Genomic DNA, 19577 nt, shown 5'->3' with positions numbered 1-19577 from the left:
ATTGATCAGTTTCTTTATCCCTGGGCCAATACCATGCTATCTTAAAAATGATAGTCTTAATAAATTTGAATATCTGGTAGGGTAAGTCAGCCTTACCCTTTTCTTCTTCAAAGTGTCTTGGCTATTTTTGGCCATTTAGTCTTTAATATAAATTTTAAAGTTGTTTTTTCAAGTTCTTCAAATACCTTGTTGGACTTATGATGGGGATTGCATGGAATCTATAGATAAATTTGGGGAGAATTGATAGTTTTATGATAGCATCTTCCTTTCTATAAATATAAGCTGTCTATTTGATTAGGTCTTTTAAAAATGTGTTTCAGGATGATTGTATCTTTTCTCCGTAAAGGTCTTAGAAAACTTCAGTTAGACTTATTCCCAGATACTTTATATTTTGTTGCTATTGTATCTCCTTGGACTTTTTCATTCCTAGCTGTTGTTGATGGATACAAAGTCAAAATTGGTTTGTTTTTTTTAAATTGAAGTTTGGTTGATTTACAGTGCTGTGCCAATCTCTGCTGTACAGCACAGTAACTCAGTTGTACACATAGAGACGTTCTTATTTTTAACATTCTTTGCCATTATGCTTTATCCCAGGAGATTAGATATAGTTCCCTGCGCTATACAGTAGGACCTTGTTGTTTATCCATTCTAAATGTAATAGTTTGCATCTACCAACGCCAAATTCCCAGTCCATCCCTCTCCCTCCCCTCCTCCCCTTTGGCAACCTCAAGTCTGTTCTCCGTGTCTGTGAGTCTGTTTCATAGATAGGTTCATTTGTGCCATATTTTAGATTCCACACATAAGTGATATCATATAGTATTTGTCTTTCTCTTTCTGACTGACTTCACTGAGTATGATAATCTCTAGCTGCGTCCATTGGGTTTTGTTTTTTGATCTTACAGCTAACCATTTGCTAAACTAATTTGATGGTAGATTCTTGAGTCTTTAATACAAACTTTCATGTTTTCGTGAATGATGATTTTTGCTCTTCTTTTCCAATCCTTATACCTTTTATTTCTCTTTCTTGCTTATTGCACTAAGATTTTCAGGACAGTGTTGAATAGAAGTGGGGATAGTGGCATCCTTGTCTTATTCCTGATTTCAAAAGAATATGTTTCTGGCATTTTATTAAGAATGACATTTACTGTAGGTTTTTAGTAGGTGTCCTTTATTAAGTTAAGGAAGTTCTAGGTCTTTTACAAAAGTTTCTATCATGAATGAAATATTTAATTTTACCATTTTTTTTCAGCTGCATTTATTGAGGTTATCATACAGTTTTTCTCTCTTTTCTGTTTATGTATTGAAGAACATTTAAGACCTTGTAATGTTTGACTACCTTTGCATTCCTGAGGCAAATCCAACCTAGTCATGATGTATTTATCTGTGTTATACAAGATTATATTTAGTTTGCCAATATTTTGTTTAGGACTTTTGTTTCTATGTTCATGAGTTAGATTATTCTGTAATTTTACTCTCTTAAGCTATTCTTGTCTGTGTTTGCCATTGGCTTTACAAATTTAATTAAGGATTGTTCTCTCTTATTCACTAAAATATTTTATACAATATTGGTGCAATATCTATCTTAAAAATTTGGTAGAACTTTCATGTAAAGCTTTTCATGCCTGATTTTTTGGGGGGGAGGTAGGGGGTTTTAACTATTGTTTCAGTTTTTCAAATAGTTTGGGACTACTGATATTTTCTATTTCTTCTGAGTCTGTTTTGGTAAGTCATATTTTTCCATAAACCTGTCCATTTTATCAGAATGTCCTAAATTATTGGCAAAGAGTTGTTCATAGTATTCTCTTGCCTTTAAAATTTTTACTGTAGGGCTTCCCTTGTGGCACAGGGGTTGGGAATCCGCCTGCCAATGCAGGGGACACAGGTTCGAGCCCTGGTCCGGGAAGATCCCACATGCCGCAGAGCAACTAAGCCCGTGCACCACAACTACTGAGCCTGCACTCTAGAGCCTGTGAGCCACAACTACTGAGCCCGCATGCTGCAACTGCTGAAGCCCGCGTGCCTAGAGCCCGTGCTCTGCAACAAGAGAAGCCACCACAGTGAGAAACCTGCGCACCGCAACAAAGAGTAGCCCCCGCTCGCTGCAACTAGAGAAAGACCGCGCACAGCAATGAAGACCCAACACAGCCAAAAAAAAAAAAAAAAAAATTTTTTTTTTTTTTTTTTTACTGTATCTGATTTTATACCTTTTTCTTTGTTCCTAATTTATTTCTGTTGTCTTTTTTGGGCTAAATCTCCTGGAAATTTTGTCTTTTTTACTGAACTTGACAGAAGACCAACTTTTGGCAGTGTTAATACTCTGTTTGATTGTTAGTCTAATAGTCTTTTAATTAGTAGCTTTGTAGGAGTATAGTTTACATACCATAAAATTCACCCATTAAGTGTACAATTCAATATTTATCATTGAATTTTTACAGTCGTGCAGCTATCACCACAGTACAACAGTGTAGTTGTAGAACATTTCCATCACACCAGAGAGATCCTTTGTGTCCATTTGCAGTCAATTCCCATTCTCATCCCCACTGATCTACTTTCTGTCTCTATAGATTAACCATTTCTGCACAGTTCATATAAATAGAATTATACAGCATACAGTCTTATACATCTGACTTCTTTCATTGAGCACAATATTTTTGAGTTCATCCACGTTGTAGCATGTACCAGTCGTCCCGTTCCTTTTTATTGCCGAATAGTGTTTCATTACCTGGATATATCACATTTTGTTTATACATTCAGTAGTTAATGGATATTAGCTTGTCTTCACATTTTGGCTATTATGAATAATGCTGCAGTTAACATTCCTGTGCAAGCCTTTGTGCGGATTTATGTTTTCATTTCTCTTGGGTAGATACCTAGGAGTGGAATTGTTTGGTTGTATGGTAAATTTATGTTTAACTTAAAAAAAAAACAAAACCCTGCCAAATTGTTTTCCAAAATGGCTGCACCATTTAACATTCTCACCAGCAGAGTATAAGGGTTGTTTTTCTTCGTACTTCATATTGTCTGTGTTTTTTTATTATAGCCATTTTTGAGGTATGAAGTGGTATCTCGTGGTTTTGATTTGCATTTCCCTGATGACTAATGATGTTGAACAACTTTTCATGTGACTTACTAGCTTTTAAATTATCTTCTTTGGTAAACTGTCTATTCAGATCTCTTTCCATTTTTTAACTGGCTTGTTTGTCTTATGGAGCTGTAAGAGTTCTTTATACTGTCTGGACAGAAGTTTTTTCTCAGATATATGTGGTGCAAATATTTTCTCTCAATCTTTGGCTTATCTTGTTACTTTCTTAATGATGCCTTTTTAAATTGTAAAATATACAACTTATCATTTTAACCATATTTTAATGTACAACTGTGCAATTCAGTGGCATTAAGTACACTCACAGTGTGTACATCTATGACCATTATCCATTTCCAGAACTATTCATCATCCCACACAGATACCCATTAAGCAAGAACTCCTCATTCTCCCTTTTTTCCCAGCCCCTGGTAACTTCTATTCTACTTTCTCTTGCTCTGAATTTGCCTATTCTAGATATACTACATAAGTGGAATTATATAATATTAGTTCCTTTTTATCTGGCTTATTTCATTTAGTGCAATGTTTTCAAGGTTCATTCATACATGTATCAGAACTTCATTTCTTTTTATGGCTGAATAATATTCTATTGTATGCTGTATTATTTTGCTGGGGCTGCCATAAAAACATACAGAGATTGGGTGGCTTAAACAACAGAAATTTTATTTCTTATAGTTCTGGAGGCTGAAAGTCTAAGATCAAAGTGTCTGAAGGTTTAGTTTTCTCTGGGGCCTTCCTACTAAGTTGTGAATGGCTGCCTTCTCTCTGTGTCCTCACATGACCTTGTTTTGTTTGCTGTACCTCCCTGGTGTTTCTTCCTCTTTTTTAAGTACACCAATCAGATTGGAAGAGGCTACCCATATGATCTCATTAAAACTTAATTACTGGGCTTCCCTGGTGGTGCAATGGTTAAGAATCCACCTGCCAACGCAGGAGACATGGGTTCGAGCCCTGGTCCAGGAAGATCCCACATGCAGTGGAGCAGCTAAGCCCGTGGGCCACAACTACTGAGCCTGTGCTCTAGAACCCACGAGCCGCAACTACTGAAGCCTGTGTGCCTAGAGCCTGTGCTCTGCAACAAGAGAAGCCACTGCAATGAGAAGCCCACGCACCGCAACAAAGAGTAGCCCCCGCTCGCCGCAACTAGAGAAAACCCACGCACAGCAACAAAGACCCAATGCAGCCAAAAATAAATAAAATAAAATAAATTAATTAAAAAAATAATAATAGAATAAAACTTAATTACTTCTTTAAAGGCCATATCTCAAAATGCAGTCACCTTCTAAAGAACTGAGAGTTAAGAGTTTCAACATATGAATTTTGGGGAGACAGAATTCAGTCCATAACATAAGTATATGCCACATTTTGTTTATTCAGTTATCTGTTGATGGGCACTTGGGTTATTTTCACTTTTTGTCTACTGTGAATAATGCAGCAATGGACATGGGTGTACATGTTTTTGTTTGAACACCTGTTTTCAGTTCTTCTGGGTCTATACCTAGTAGTAGAATTGCTGGGTCATGTAGAAATTCTGTGTTTAACATTTTGAGCAACTGCAGAAATGTTTTCCATAGTGGCTGCACCGTTTTATATGCCCACCAGGGGTTCCGTTTTCCTGAATCCTTGCAGCACCTTTTTTTTTTTTTTTGCTGCACCATGCGGCATGGGGGATCTTAGTTCCCCAACCAGAGATTGAACCCGTGCCCCCTCCAGTGGAGTCTTAACCACTGGACCGCCAGGGAAGTCCCTAATTGTGGTTTTGATTTGCATTTTCCTAATGACTGATAAATACACTCAATAGAGTATTTTTTCAAGTGTGTTTAATGGCCACTTATAGATTTTCTTTGGAGAAATGTCTATTCAAGTCCTTTGCCCATTTTTTAATTGGATTTTCTTTTTTTTTAAGTTGTAAGAGCTCTTTGGATATTCTGGATACTAGACCCTTATCCAGTATATGATTTGCAATTATTTTCTCCTGTTCTGTGAGTTGTCTTTTCACTCTCTTATGGTGTCCTCTGATGCACAAAATTTTTAATTTTAATGAAGTCCAATTTATTTTTTTCTTTTGTTGCCTGTGCTTTTGGTACCATGCTTAAATAAGAAATCATTGCTGAATCCAAGGTAATGAGGAGTTGCCTATACATTTTCTTCTAAGAATTTTACAGTTTTGGCACTTAAATTTAGTTCTTTGATACATTTTGAGATAATTTTTGTTTATAAGGTAAGGATCCAACTTCATTCTTTTGCATGTGGATATCCAGTTTTCTCAGCACCATTTCTTCGAAGACTGTCATTTCCCCATTAAATTGCCTTGGCACCCTTGTTGACAATCAGTTGACCACATTTGTGAGAGTTTATTTCTGTGTTATTTTATTCCGTTATTCTGTATGTCTGTCCTTTTGCCAGTACCACAAGGTTTTGAATACTGTAGCTTTGTAGTAAGTTTTGAAATCAAGAAATGTGAGTACTCCAAATTTGTGTTCCTTTTAAAGATTGTTTTGACTATTTGAGATCCATTGATATTCTTTATAAATTTTAGGATGGGTTTTTCTATGTTTGCAAAAAATGCTATTGGGATTTTGATAGGTATTATACTGAATCTGTATATTGCTTTGAGTAGTAGTGTCAGCTTAACAATATAAAGTCTTCCAGTCTATGAACATGGGATGCTTTCCATTTTTTTAGGTCTTGTTCAGTTTCTTTTTAAAGGGTTTTATAGTTTCTGGTGTACAAATCTTTCACTTCCTTGGTTAAATTTAATACTAAGTATTTTATTCTTTTTGATGCTATTGTAAAAGGAATTGTTTTCTTAATTTCTTTTTTGGGTTGTTCATGCTAGTGTATAGAAACACAACCCTATCTTGTGTGTTTCTGCAACCTTGCTGAATTCACAAATTAGCTCTTAACAGTTTTTTGATGTGAATTCTTTAAGATTTTCTACATATAAGATCATGTCATCTGTGAAAAGAGATAACTTTACATCTTCCTTTCCAATTCGGTTGCCTTTTATTCTTTTTTTGCATGATTGCTCTATTATTATGTTGAGTAGAATTGGCAAAAGTGGACATCCCTGCCTTGTTCTTGATCTTAGGGGAAAAGCTTTCAGTCCTTCATCACTGTGTATGATGATAGCTGTGGATTTTTTATATATGGTCTTCAGCATGTTGAGGAAGTTCCCTCCTATTCCTGGTTTATTGAGTGTTTTTGTCATGAAAGAGTGTCAGATTTTGTCACATGTTTTTTCTACGTCAATGGAGATGATCATATGGTTTTACCCATTATTCTATTACTATGATGAATTACCTTGATTAATTTTAATATGTTGAGCTACCCTTGCATTCTGGGGATAAGTCCCACTTGGTCATGGTGTATAATCCTTATAATAGCTGCTGAATTCTGTATGTTGGTATTTGGTGAGGATTTTTGAGGAATTTGTTCTGTAGTTTTCTTTTTTCTAGTGTCTGTATGGCTTTGTATCAGGGTGATGCTGACCTCATAGAATGAGTTAGGAAGTGTTCTCTGCTCTTTAGTTTTTTTTTTTTGGGTTTTTTGTTTCTGTTTTTGTTTTTTTTTGGAGGGATTCCCTTAAAGTTAACGAGAAAATGAGTCCACTTTTACCATACTGTTTTCAGATCGTACTGAAGGTATTAGCTAGCACAATGACAACATTAGATTGAAAGACTTGTAAAGAGTAAAACCTTTTATTTGCAGGTAATATGACTATGTTCCCGTATAATCCATGAGAATAAATGGAAAGTAAGATAATTCAATAAAGTAATAGGATATAAAGTTAAAATACAAAAGTTAATAGCTATTATATGTACAGCAACCATTAGTAGATATATGGAAGAGAAAGTACCATTTTTCAATATCAATAGAAATAAAATACTAGAAATAAACATAGCAAGAATATACGGGGCTTCCCTGGTGGCGCAGTGGTTAAGAATCCACCTGCCAATGCAGGGGACATGGTTTCAAGCCCTGATCCGGGAAGATCCCACCTGCCGTGGAGCAACTAAGCCCGTGCACCACAACTACTGAGCCTGCACTCTAGAGCCCGCGAGCCACAACTACTGAGCCCTTGTGCCTAGAGCCTGTGCTCCACAACAAGAGAAGCCACCGCAATGAGAAGCCCGCACACCGCAATGAAGAGTAGCTCCTGCTCCTGCAGCTATAGAAAAGCCCATGGGCAGCAACGAAGATCCAACGCAGCCAAAATAATAAAATAAATTTTAAAAAAAAAAGAATATACAAAAGATGAGTGGGAAAAACATTAAAACAATCTTGAAGGAGCTGTTGGGGAGGAAGAAATTTTCCTCTACCTTTCTGAATTCCTTTGGCTGATCTAAGAATTAAATTGACATAAGAGATTAACAGAAAATCAAACAAAAATTTAATAATATGTATACATGGGAGAGACCCAGGAAAACTGAGTAACTCCTCTCCTCTTCAGTTTTTTAGAAGAGTTTGAGAAAAATTGGTATTCTTCTTTCAGTATTTGTTAGATTTCACCAGTGAAGCCATCTGGTCCTCAGCTTTTCTTTGTTAGGAGGCTTTTGATTGTTGAGTCAATCTCCTTACTTATAAGTCTATTTAGATTTTCTGTTTCTTGAGTCAGTTTTGGTAGTATGTGTATATTTCTAGGAATTTTTCCATTTCACCTAAGTTATTTGATTTGTTTGTGAACAGTTGTTCATAGTATTCATATATACTACTTATTCGTAGTAATGTCCCACTTTCATTTCTGCTTTTAGCAATTTGAATCTTCTCTTTTTTTCTTAGTCAATCTAGCTAAAAGTTTGTCAACTTTGTTGATCTTTGCAAAGAACTTGCTTAAAATTTTTTCCTATTGTTTTTCAATTCTCTATTTCATTTTATCCACTCTGAACCTTATTATTTCCTTCCTTCTGCTAGCTTTAAGTTTAGTTTGCTCTTCTTTTTCTAGTTTTTTTCTGGGGTGCAGTTAGATTATTGATATGAGGTATGGCTCTTTTTATTTTTTTTATAAATTTATTTATTTATTTTTGGCTGTGTTGGGTCTTCGTTTCTGTGCGAGGGCTTTCTCTAGTTGCGGAGAGCGGGGGCCACTCGTCATCGCGGTGCGCAGGCCTTTCATTGTCGCGGCCTCTCTTGTTGCGGAGCAAGGGCTCCAGACACGCAGGCTCAGTAGTTGTGGCTCATGGGCCTAGTTGCTCCGCGGCATGTGGGACCTTCCCAGACCAGGGCTCGAACCCGTGTCCCCTGCATTGGCAGGCAGATTCTCAACCACTGCGCCACCAGGGAAGCCCATGGCTCTTTTTAAATGTAGGTGTTCACAACTATAAAATTTCCTCTTAACATTGCCTTTGCTGTATCTTGTAAGTTTTGCTATGTTGTATTTCCATTTCAGTTCATCTCAGGTGTTTTCTAATTTATGATTTCTTCATTGACCTATTGGTTATTTAAGACTGTGTTGTTTAGGGACTTCCCTGGCAGTCCACTGGTTAAGACTCTGCCTTCCAATGCAGGAGGCGTGGGTTTGATTCCCTGGTCGGGGAACTAAGATCCCACATGCTGCAGGGTGTGGCCAAAATCTGGAAAAAAAAAAAAAAAAAAGACTATGTTGTTTAATTTCCACATATTTGTGAATTTTCCAGTTTTCTTCCTGTTATTGATTTATAGTTTCATTTTATTCTGGTTGGAAAAGATACTTTGTGTGATTTTAATTTTTTAAAACTTACTATAGTATTTGTGCATTAACATATAGTTCATCCTGGAAAATATTCCATGTGTCCTTGAGAATGTGTATTTTATTGTTGTTGAGTGGGATGCTCTGTGTATACCTGTTAGGCCTAATTGATTTATAATGTTTAAGTCTTCTATTTCCTTTTTGGTCTGTCTGGTTGTTTTATTATTGAAAGTAGGGTACTGAAGTCTCCAGTTATTATTGTAGAACTGTCTGTTTCTTCCTTCAGTATCGTCAATTTTTCTTCATATATTTTGGAGCTCTGTTGTTAGGTGTGCATATATTTATAATAGCTGCATCTTCTTACTGGATTAAACTTTTCTTCCCCCAACATATAATGTTCTCTTTTGCCTCTTGTAACCTTTTTGACTTAACATCTATTTTGTATGACAATAATATAGCCACTCCAGCTCTCTTCTGGTTACTATTTGCTTTCAATATAATTTTCCATCCTTTTACTTTCAACCTCTTTGTATTTTTTTATCTAAAATGAATCTCTTCTACAAGACAACATATAGTGTTTTTAATCCAGTCTGCCAGTCACTCTCCTTTTAATAGGAGAGTTTAATCAATTTATATTTAAATTCATTGTTGATGAGAAAGGATTTACTTCTGCCATTTAGCTGTTTGTTTTCTGTATGTCTTATACAGTTTTATGTTCCTCAATTTCTCCATTATCACTTTTTGTATTTAGTTGAGTTTTTAATTTTTTAATATATTTATTTATTTATTTATTTATTTTATTTTTGGCTGTGTTGGGTCTTTGTTGCTGTGCTCAGGCTTTCTCTAGTTGCAGCGAGCGGGGACTACTCTGTTGCGGTGCACGGGCTTCTCATTGCGGTAGCTTCTCTTGTTGCAGAGCACAGGCTCTAGGCACGTGGGCTTCAGTAGTTGTGGCTCGTGGGCTCTAGAGCACAGGCTCAGTAGTTGTGGCACAGGGGCTTAGTTGCTCCGCGGCATGTGGGATCTTCCTGGACCAGAGCTCAAACCCATGTCCCCTTCATTGGCAGGCAGATTCTTAACCACTGCGCCCACCAGGGAAGCCCTAGTTGAGTTTTTTTAGTATACCATTTTGATTCCCTTCTTTTATGTATATTTTGAAGTTATTAGTGGTAACTTTAGGGGTTACAATTAACATCTTAAACTTAAGACAACCTAGTTTGAATAATACCAAATTCATTTCATTAGCATATAAGCTAGTTTCATTAGTGTACAAACACTATGCTACTGTACATCTCTGTTCCTTCTTTTTTATATTGTTATTGTCAGAGATTACATTGTGTGCCCAACAACATAAATTTGTAAAGGTTATTTTATTCATTTACCTCTTAAATCACATAGGAAAAATGTGGAGTTACAGACAAAAAAGTACAATAATACTGGTTTTGACATTTACCTATGTAGTTAATTTTACCAATGTTATTTCTTCTTATGGCTTTGAGTTACTTTTCATTTCACTCTGAAGAACTCCTAACATTTCTTGTAGGGCAGATCTGTTAGGAATGAACTCCCTTAACTTTTGTTTATCTAGAAATATCTTCATTTCTCCTTCATTCTTGAAGGATAGATTTGCTGCCTATAGAATTCTCAGTTGATAGTTTTTTTCCTTTCAGAACTTTATGTCAGCCTGACACCTTCTGGCTCCCATGGTGTCTGATGAGAAATTGGGTGTTAATCTTATTGAGGATACCTTGTTTTTGATAGTCGCTTCTCTCTTGATGCTTTCAAAATTCTCCCTTTGTCTTTTGACAGTTTGACCATAATGTGTCTCAGTGTATAGCTCCTTGAGTTTATTCTGCTTGGAGTTTGTTGAGCTTCTTGGTTGTGTAGATTTGTATCTTTCATCATATTTGAGAAGTTTTTAGCCATTATTTCTTCAAAATTTTTTCTGCTCCTTTGTTTTTCTCTTTTGCTTCTGGGACTCTTATATTACATGACTCTGCTCATTTTTATTCATTCTTTTTTCTTTGTGCTCCTGAATTCAATTAAGAATAATTGATAAGTTCAATAAGTTCAGTTGTCTTATCTTCATGTTTGCTGATCTTTTCTTCTGCTTGCTGTAATCTGATGTTGAACTCCTATAGTGAATTTTTAATTTTATTCTACTTTTCAGCTCCAGAATTTGTTTGGTTCCTTTGTATAATTGTCTCTTTAATGATATTCTCATTTTGTTCTACATTTCCCTCCTTGATTTCCTTTATTTCTTTGTTCATGGTTTCCTTCAGCTCATCAAGAATATTTATGACAGCTGATTTAACATCTTAGACTAGTAATCTCATTGTCTCAGCTTCCTCGGGAATGGTTTTTGCCAAATTCTTTTTCCTGTGAATTGTCCATACTTTGCTGTTTCTTACTATGTATTGTTATTTTTTTTGTTGAGACCTAGACATTCTAAGTATTATAATGTGGTAACTACGTAAATCTGTTCTCTCACTTCTCAGTGATTGCTGATTTTTGCTCATTAAGGGCTGGAGTCATCTGTTTGTGTTATTTCCAAACTGTTTTTGCAAAGTGTGTAATCCTTATTGTGTGTGGTTGCAAGTTTCTGTTCTGTTATTGCTGCAGTTAGCTGGTGACCTGACAAAGATTTCCTTAAATGTCTGGATCAAAAAAAGGGACAAGAAGAGTTCTCTTTTAATATTCTGATAGATACCACCAATGGAAGCTACTGCTGCCTGTTCCAGAAACTTGCTCCTGGAGCCAGTGGGCTGCTATCCCCACTGCTACAGGAGGGAGGAGCTGAGGAATGGGGGATGGTAGTTGGTTCACACATGCTGTTCACTTAGGAAAGATCAACAGCCTCTCCTTTCACGCACTCTCTTGGTGGTTGTAAGTGTCTGATAAGGTTCTGTAGCTCTAAAATGGTTGATTCCAATTGCTATTTCTGTCTCAGTTTTTACTTTGGTGGAGGGACTGAATTCTAGATCTTTCTACTGCTTTATTTTGCATCAGTGGTATCTTTTGATGTGCAAATGTTTAGGTTTAAGCTCGATGTCACATTCAAGAATTCTTTGCATAAACCATGGTGACAAAGTTTTTCTCCTGTGTTTAGCATGGTTGGATGGCAAAGCTTTGGTGTGTAGGCAGGCCATATAGAGGCTTGTGGAGGAAGCATGGCTTGATGAGAACCGTCTGGGGAGTACAAATGAGCCGTGTGGGGCTTACAGAGGGAATTGGTGCATCAGTGCTGGCAGGAAGCCTTTGGGTGCCAGTTTACATATTAATAAGACTGCAGGAAAGCCATCTGCAGGTTGAGTTGCTGAGGCTGTAAGTTTGCTCAGGGACTTAATGTTCTGGGCACGTGACTGAGCAGAATTCTACTGGATATCCTCATACCCAAACCACTAACCCACTCTGCATCAGCTGGAAGCCACAGGAGAGCAGAGGCCCTTTCTTCTGTGGTGTCCCTTCAGTGCCCTCTATCGAGTAAGCTTAACAGCTTCATGTTTATTTTAAAAGGAGAAATGCTCAAAGGAATTCCATGTTGTCACAGAGCATATATTGCAAGGTGAATATAGAGCTACAAGGCAATAAATTGATGAGCAGCACATAAGATATCAAATAGTGTTTAAATTAATAGGCCATCGTTTGAGGCTTGAAATTTTACTATAAATATACCAGTCCTCAGTATAATCATTATTGAAAACCTCCAACTTAGAGATCTTATAAAATAGAGAATTGAGTCGCTATATGTGGTCTCAGAGATGAAACCTCTGGAGTATCCTAAGCAGAAATTACTCTAAATTGTCATCAGTTCACTTCCATTGCACACCCAAGGAAATGAGAGTGTTTCTTTAATTTATTATTGACTAACCCATATTCTTTTGTAGGAGTCCATTGATACCTTTCTAAACTTGAAGAATAGCCTTAACGTTACGCGTTAAAAGCTTACCCCCTTCTTATCACAATAATGTACTTTTAAGAACAGATATATTTGTATGATATTTTGAAAACCTGAGTTATTTGGGCTTTCAAATACTTTGTGACTGTTTGTAACTGTATGTGAAAATTTTAAATTTTCTTAATGAATATTTATATCACAGCTTATATGAAGGCTTTATATTCAGTTGGATTCATTGTACCTTTCTGATTGGTCCATGGTGCCCTGGCATGCTGTATTGATGTATACATATTTTGAATATCATTCCTGCTTACATGTGCAATAGATACTTAATTTGGTTGGTAAGGGAATGGAGATAATAGGTAAAATCCTTGATCCTTGTGCAGATTCTTTTTTTTTTTTTTTTTTAGATTTTCAGTGAGAGATAGTTTCTTACTAGGTTACATATTGACTCTTTTGCAGTAAGCTTTTCTTGTGCATACCTGTCCTAGGAAAAACAATTTGCATATACATATATTATAGGAATAGAGGCTCAGTAGGTACCCTTTTATTTCAAGCAATAACAAATTATTGCTGAGAATAATTAAATAGTATTTTCCCCAAAGATTGTATTACTTAATCCTTTACCTGTTTTATATGAGTTCTCTTTAACTTTTTTGTCCTCAGATTCTTGACTTTTATTGTCAAGTATATGTATAGTCAATTCTAGTACACTTTGTAGCTAACTCAAAGCAAATATTTACATTTTATTTATAGCTGTCATTTTTCTCCCAATTTGTTTATCTCTGTAATATCTCTGTTGATGATTCTTCTAATATTTCTTTATAAGCCAGGTAGTCTTAAGTGAGTCTTGTTAGTCTAATAGTCAGTAGTATAAGTAGTAGAAATAATTTCATTTAAAAGTATTTTGTATTTGTCTTGAGGATAAGCGTACTTTAAAAATTATTATTAAGTAGTTCCCTGGTTACCAGAAACACAATTCATGTAACTTTTCTGTGTTTCAGAAACCTTTTTCCGAAAAGGACAAAGGAACTCAAGTCAGTTGTACATAGTGCTCCTGGTTGGAAATTATTTGGTAAAGTCCCTCCCAGAGAGAATCTTCAGAAAACTTCCAAAATCATTCAGCAGGTAAGTACTAATGTAGCCATGTGGTTTGTCTTGCTTTTCAGATATTCTTTTCTAGATAATTAACCTTATTCTACTTTCATTCCTTTTTTTTTTAACATGTAAAATTTTGGGACTATAGATATTTGTAGTAACTTTAAATTTTTTTTAAAGCATGACATATTTTCAGTTATCTTTTATAGTTGTGAAAATTCTTTACAGTCATAGAACATTGATTTTGTTTCCTAGTTATTCCTTGGATAGCTTTTTTTTTTTTCCTTAGCAAACCATTGTCACCACAGACTTTGACTTCTAGCTGAACATGGTAGCATTTGCCAGAGGCACAGATTTTATGGATAATGGGTAGTTGTGAACTGATAAAGCAGCATAAAGTGAAAACTGAGTAGATTTTGAGGTCGAATTCTTTCCTTGGTCACTTTTCTGGTTTTCTGTCTTAACCAAGGACTTTGTGAGACGGGTGGGTATATAGTCTGTTTCTAGTAATTTAGGAGCCAGTTCTTCTGTTATCTGTTTTAATATGCATATTCTTGAGTTCTTAAGAATTTCAGATCTTGTTTGACTCCTGAGCTTGTGCTTCTCAGTACTAGGAGATAAGTGAGACTGGAATGCAGTGAGACTATATCAATTTGTAGCATTTTTAATTTTAGAGAAGCTGTTTCTCAGAAGATAAAATAATAAATTTCCTATTTCTCTCCTTCCAGTTGTAATTTATCAAATTTAGCACATCCAGCATTTATAAAAATAATCACATTAAAGCAACAATCATCATTCAAATTGGAAAAAATGCCTTCCTTTAAGTATTTAATAGTGTTCTTTTTATTGCTCGAAAGAAAAACTGTTTTCCCAAGTAAATGAGAACATAATTTTTAGATCTTTAAAAGCATTTGTTATAGTTAATTTTATTTACAAGTAATTAAAATAGTGACCAGTTTATATGTTGCTGAGACTTAAAACTGTAGTGCTGTGATTCCCAAGCTGTGTGCCTAGGGCACCCCATGTGCTGCAGCTAACGCAGGGGGGAACCATGGCAAACTCAGTGACGCTACACATCTGCTGGATATGGTGCAGACTGATAGCTTGAGGTAGTACACAATTTCAACATTAAATGGCAATATATTATTTTCTGTGGCATCGTATCCTTGTGAATCTGGTTTTTCCAAGTTTGCTATGATAAAAATCAGATACTGTGCAAAAATCAGTGTGGAACAGGAAATGAAGGTGATGGTGTCCAATCTGATTTCAAGGTTTGTGAAATTGTACAGTGCACAAAAGGCACACATGCCCAATTAGTAATTAATTGTGGTTATTTAAGAATGCAGTAAAACGTTTTTCTTCTAATTTATGTGTACTATTTTTTCAAGTGGCTACTAAGTGCTAGGACATAAATCTTTACTTAGTTGTTGGACATAGCTACTTAGTAAACAGAATGTTTAAGGATTTCTGTTGGTTTAGGGGGCACCAAGAAAAAATTACTGAGACACTAAGGTTACTGTTAATCCAAGAAAGTTTGGGCATCTTTGCTATCTGGACATCTTAAATTTTAACTCTTTTTTCGTGAAGTCTTTCAGAAGACCAAGTTTGCCCTCTAGAGGCAAAAACAGTGGTCTTGCTATTGAAGGTTTGTATTCTTGACTTTATGATAGTTTACCTGAAATATGCTTGTGCATATACTTTAATATCTTTATGTAAACTAACATTCTGTGATATTTTCTTACCATAGAACTCTAAATAAATTACTAGTGGATAATTATCTGTTTACCGATATGTCTGTGCCTTTAATCTGCTGTTTTCATTTTGGAAAGCCAAGGCCTCACCTCCTCTCTCCTTTTTATATATATGTTGTTTGAAAATTTGATTAGTGGTCAGGAAAAAACAACTCTTATTTTCATATGGGAAGAAGGAGTGAGTTGAAATGCAGTTTCTATCCTCTGTGCCTTTTCTGACCTTTTACACATGATGTTTTCTCCCAGCTGCTTCTTTTAATATTTGAGTTTTCCATTTGTGTGTAGGTGCTAATGTGTATTTTGGTGCCTTTTTCATGGTTCTGTTTGTTTTTGGGGGGCTGTGATGGATAGCGAAGTCATTGTTCCTCTGACTGTTTTCCATGTTCAAAAATATGTATCTCTTTCACCATGTGATGGAATATGTTTCTGCCTCTCCTTTTCTGCTTTCTCTTTCCCTACTGTTTGTGTCCTTTACTCCCCGTTTGTCTCACTTTGCTGTTCTCTTCACTGCAATTGTCATTTTAAAAGTGGGCATGATTTTCTTTTATTGGTAATGGTAAAGTTATAACTTTCTGTCTCTGTTCCCACTTGAAAACATTTTTTTACAGCCCTGATTTCTAAACTCTGTAAAATATTATCAATATAAAACTACATTTGAGATCCTTGACCATCTATCTACTCCTTTCAAATGTGTGTTATATGTTTGGAATCAGAAATTTAAAATGATGTTAAGAGTAAAGCCGTGAAGAGTGTTAAGACACATCTGTCATGTTTTAGGATAAGGTCTTAAGCTATAGAAAATGAAGATAACTCGTATTCCAGTGTAAAACTGCCTGAAACAGTGAGGCAGTGCTAGAAGTACTAAGGAAAAAATAGATTCCTTTGACCTTCCTAAAGATGCCTCACTTGCTTATTGAATGGCAAAACAGTAAAATTTGTTAGAATATTAGAGTAGTAGTAGTATTTTATAGGATAATTATTTTATTAAGCAAATATTCAGAAAGTAGTTGCCATGTTCTTAAGGATGAGTATATGTTTGGGGGCCAGAATTTTTTTCTAGTGGAAAGACACCTATAAGATTATAAACCAAACTATAGAGTAAAGTAGTGTTTGACTTACAGTCTTTTTCCTCTATTGTTAATTGCACAAATAACATGATTATGTTCTCTATAAAATATAAAACATTATAGGGTGATATGTCTCATTTTACTTTCCCTTCATATTTTTAGGCCTTTTAAAATTCAATTTTTGTATGGAAAACACAATTATTTTCATGTGTGTATATTTTTACATATATGGTGTTATTTTTTTCCATGAACAAAATGTTACTATATATAAATTTTTTTTGCCTTACTTTATGTGTTTTGTACCTATGGATTTTCAGATATATGAAGTTCAAAAGTGAAAGATACTTGTAGGTTAAATATTTTTTAAAGTTTTATTCTTGTAAATTTTATTAAAGGTCTGATCAGTTTTAGTGCTTTCCATGTTAACAGTAAAGAAACATAAAAATCATTTTAGAGTAATAACAAAGTCAGACCGACCCAAGTTTGGCATTTAACTTGACAGTCAATTCCCAAATCACATGAATATTCATAATATTATTTTATGAGGATTATCACATGTGTTCTCTTGCAGGTGTGAAATTCCTGCTTGTGGCCATTTGAACCAGTTGGTGAGCCATGTTAAAAATTGCATCTATTAATTATAAATAGTATTTCAGTTATATTGTAGTTCAGTTGATCTAAGTTTTTGGTTTTTCTAAATTAATAGGCTGAAGTTGGAATACAGCTACGTAGTTTGTCTTATGACCTCCAAACTGCAAGTGAGAATTATTTCAAATGCGCCATGTTATGTATAATTGTAACATGATTGCATACTAGATTGAGTATACTCTATTTATGTCAAACTGACAGTCTTTCAGTAGAAAGTGATTTTTTTGGCACTGTTTTTATATTGGCATCTTTTTCATTATGAGGAAATTAGATTGGAGTACTTAGATGATATTTCATGTTTTTCATCACTCATGTCTTTTTCTGAGTGATGTTTTAGTTGAGTGGTTGAATCACTTTCAGATATCTTTTGGCAGGCAAGGAAAAAAGTTTTAAGGCACTAACTGATTTCTTAATCTGAGCATTTCAAATTGTCTAAAAGTAGGATAGGTCACGCTGCTCAATTAAGCCTTTGATTTTGAAATTGTTAACTTCAGGAACAAGAGCGCTGTGGAAAGGACTAGAATACATGTGCTTTGTGAGCAGTAAATATATAACACTTTGCAAGTGTAGAGCTTAATTTTCTGGTTACTGACTTTATTGGTGTATGTAGCATTAAGATACTTGAAAACAGTTTGTTGGTTTTAGTTATGCTTAAATATGGATACCTTTGGTGTAAAATTTGAGTGAGCACTGCAATAAATGAACTACTTCCTTCATTGTTGTTAAATTGTGGAGGGGCTGGACTAAGTTCAGAATTTGTTTTTGATAACTCCTTAAAACTGTTACACACTTGCATGTTTTTTCACCTTTATTTACCTAATGTATTGTCACCTTGAATTTATAACAGCTCTGGGCCTGTGCTTCGGGGAGAGGGGAGAAGTATGAGCCTTAAGAAAGAAGGTTAAATTAGGTAAAGAAAACGAAAAGAATAAAGCACTAACCCCTTTAGGAAGAGTGTTCTCACTGTCCACTGAAACTCAAAAGTTCAGTCACTCTGTATACACATCAGGCTATTTTGGCTTTTACATTGTCTTTAAAAGAGAAGCTCCTATTCTATTCTTTCTTCTCTCCAGACCCCATATTTTACTTCAAGAAGCTGTTCAAAGACTCCTGCCACCCTCCGTTTGAACCGATAGACTGATCTTTTCTCACATTCCCTCCTAGTACACCTTCTTTCTGGTGAATCCCTTTAGATACAGAGCTCAAGGCATCAGAATGTGGTAGGATATCATTCTGTGACCATCTTACTCTGTGACCTCGTGTTAGCAAGCTCTAAACCTTTTCTCTAGTAGAACTTGAAGGACAAAATTCTTTAATTGGTCCTAGATTCTTCTCGAAGATTGTCTGGCTTTCATTTCAATGAATGTGTAATTTATTCAACATACATTGACTGTGAATAATACCATAAGCATGGTTTCAGGTTCTTGGGAAATAGATAAATATAAGTCCTAGCCTTTCAGTTATTCTAGTATAACTGTAGGAAGGAGGGGGAAGGTTCATATGTGGTTTTAATATAGTGTAGTGAGTGCTGTAATACAGTTGTGAACCAAAGTACGAGAGTAGAGATGAAAGAGTGATTAATTCTGCTCAGGATGACATGCAGTTTCTGTGTTATGAAGTATACTAGTAGGAGTTGACCAGGTAGACAAGATGGGGAAAGCCATTCCAGATAGAGAAAATTGAATGAACAAGCAGGAATGCACCAGACTTGTTTAGCTCAATTTTAGGTCAGTATTTCAGGGAAGTAGGGTAGATGGTGAAGGTCATTAGCCACAAGGTTAGAAAGTTGGGTTTTAACCAAAATACTTCTAAATAAGGCACTGAGACATCAAATTCATATACTGGAAAAATTCTGGAAGCATTGTAGAAGTTAAATTAGAAAAGAGTGGGTTTGCAAACAAGGACATTAAGATTTATTGTAGTAGTCTATGATTCTGGTTCTCAAACATAGTGGATTACGTAGGGAAAGTGTTAAAAATACAGATCCCTCAGCTCTTTACTTTGAGTTCTTAATGTCAGTTTTGTGTTTTTCAATTCTTGTGTTGCTGGTTGTTTCTTTTTCAAATCTGCTATATCACTTTTTGCAGTTTACAGTTCCCTGCTGAAATTTCAAGCTTGGCCTTTATCTCCTTAAACATAGTAAGTATAGTTTTTATAGCCTGTGTCTCATAATTCCAATGTCTGGAAATTCTATAGGTCTGTTTATATTGAATATTGATTCTGCTAGTTTTTGTTAGCAGATGCTATTTTATCTCTGTGTGTGCCTGGTTACCTTTGCTTGGGTGCTGGATATAATATTTGAAACATCATATGTAGAAAACAATTTGAAGTACATCTTGGTTACTGC

The 19577-nt window shown here is 35.3% G+C and overlaps 1 protein-coding gene across 5 annotated transcripts in view; it reads left to right on the top strand.

The window, feature by feature from the left end:
- Positions 1–19577, top strand: part of TBC1D12 (TBC1 domain family member 12) — an 85007-nt gene that overhangs the window by 24349 nt on the left and 41081 nt on the right. For 2 of the 5 annotated variants that reach the window (XM_059900832.1, XM_059900834.1), the window contains exon 2: positions 13671–13794. The exons of 1 other annotated variant lie outside the window; for it this stretch is intronic. In XM_059900832.1, the coding sequence (XP_059756815.1) occupies positions 13671–13794 (124 nt within the window). Of the gene's footprint in view, positions 1–13670; positions 13795–17153; positions 17191–19319; positions 19370–19577 lie in introns of those variants that run through there. 2 more of the 5 variants (XM_059900835.1, XM_059900837.1) reach the window with 2 other exon arrangements.

Source organism: Balaenoptera ricei, chromosome 16 (assembly GCF_028023285.1).
Source record: "Balaenoptera ricei isolate mBalRic1 chromosome 16, mBalRic1.hap2, whole genome shotgun sequence".
Classification (NCBI taxonomy): Eukaryota; Metazoa; Chordata; class Mammalia; order Artiodactyla; family Balaenopteridae; genus Balaenoptera; species Balaenoptera ricei.
Note: the sequence above shows the minus strand (reverse complement) of the source record. Positions and strands in the feature narration are given on the sequence as shown.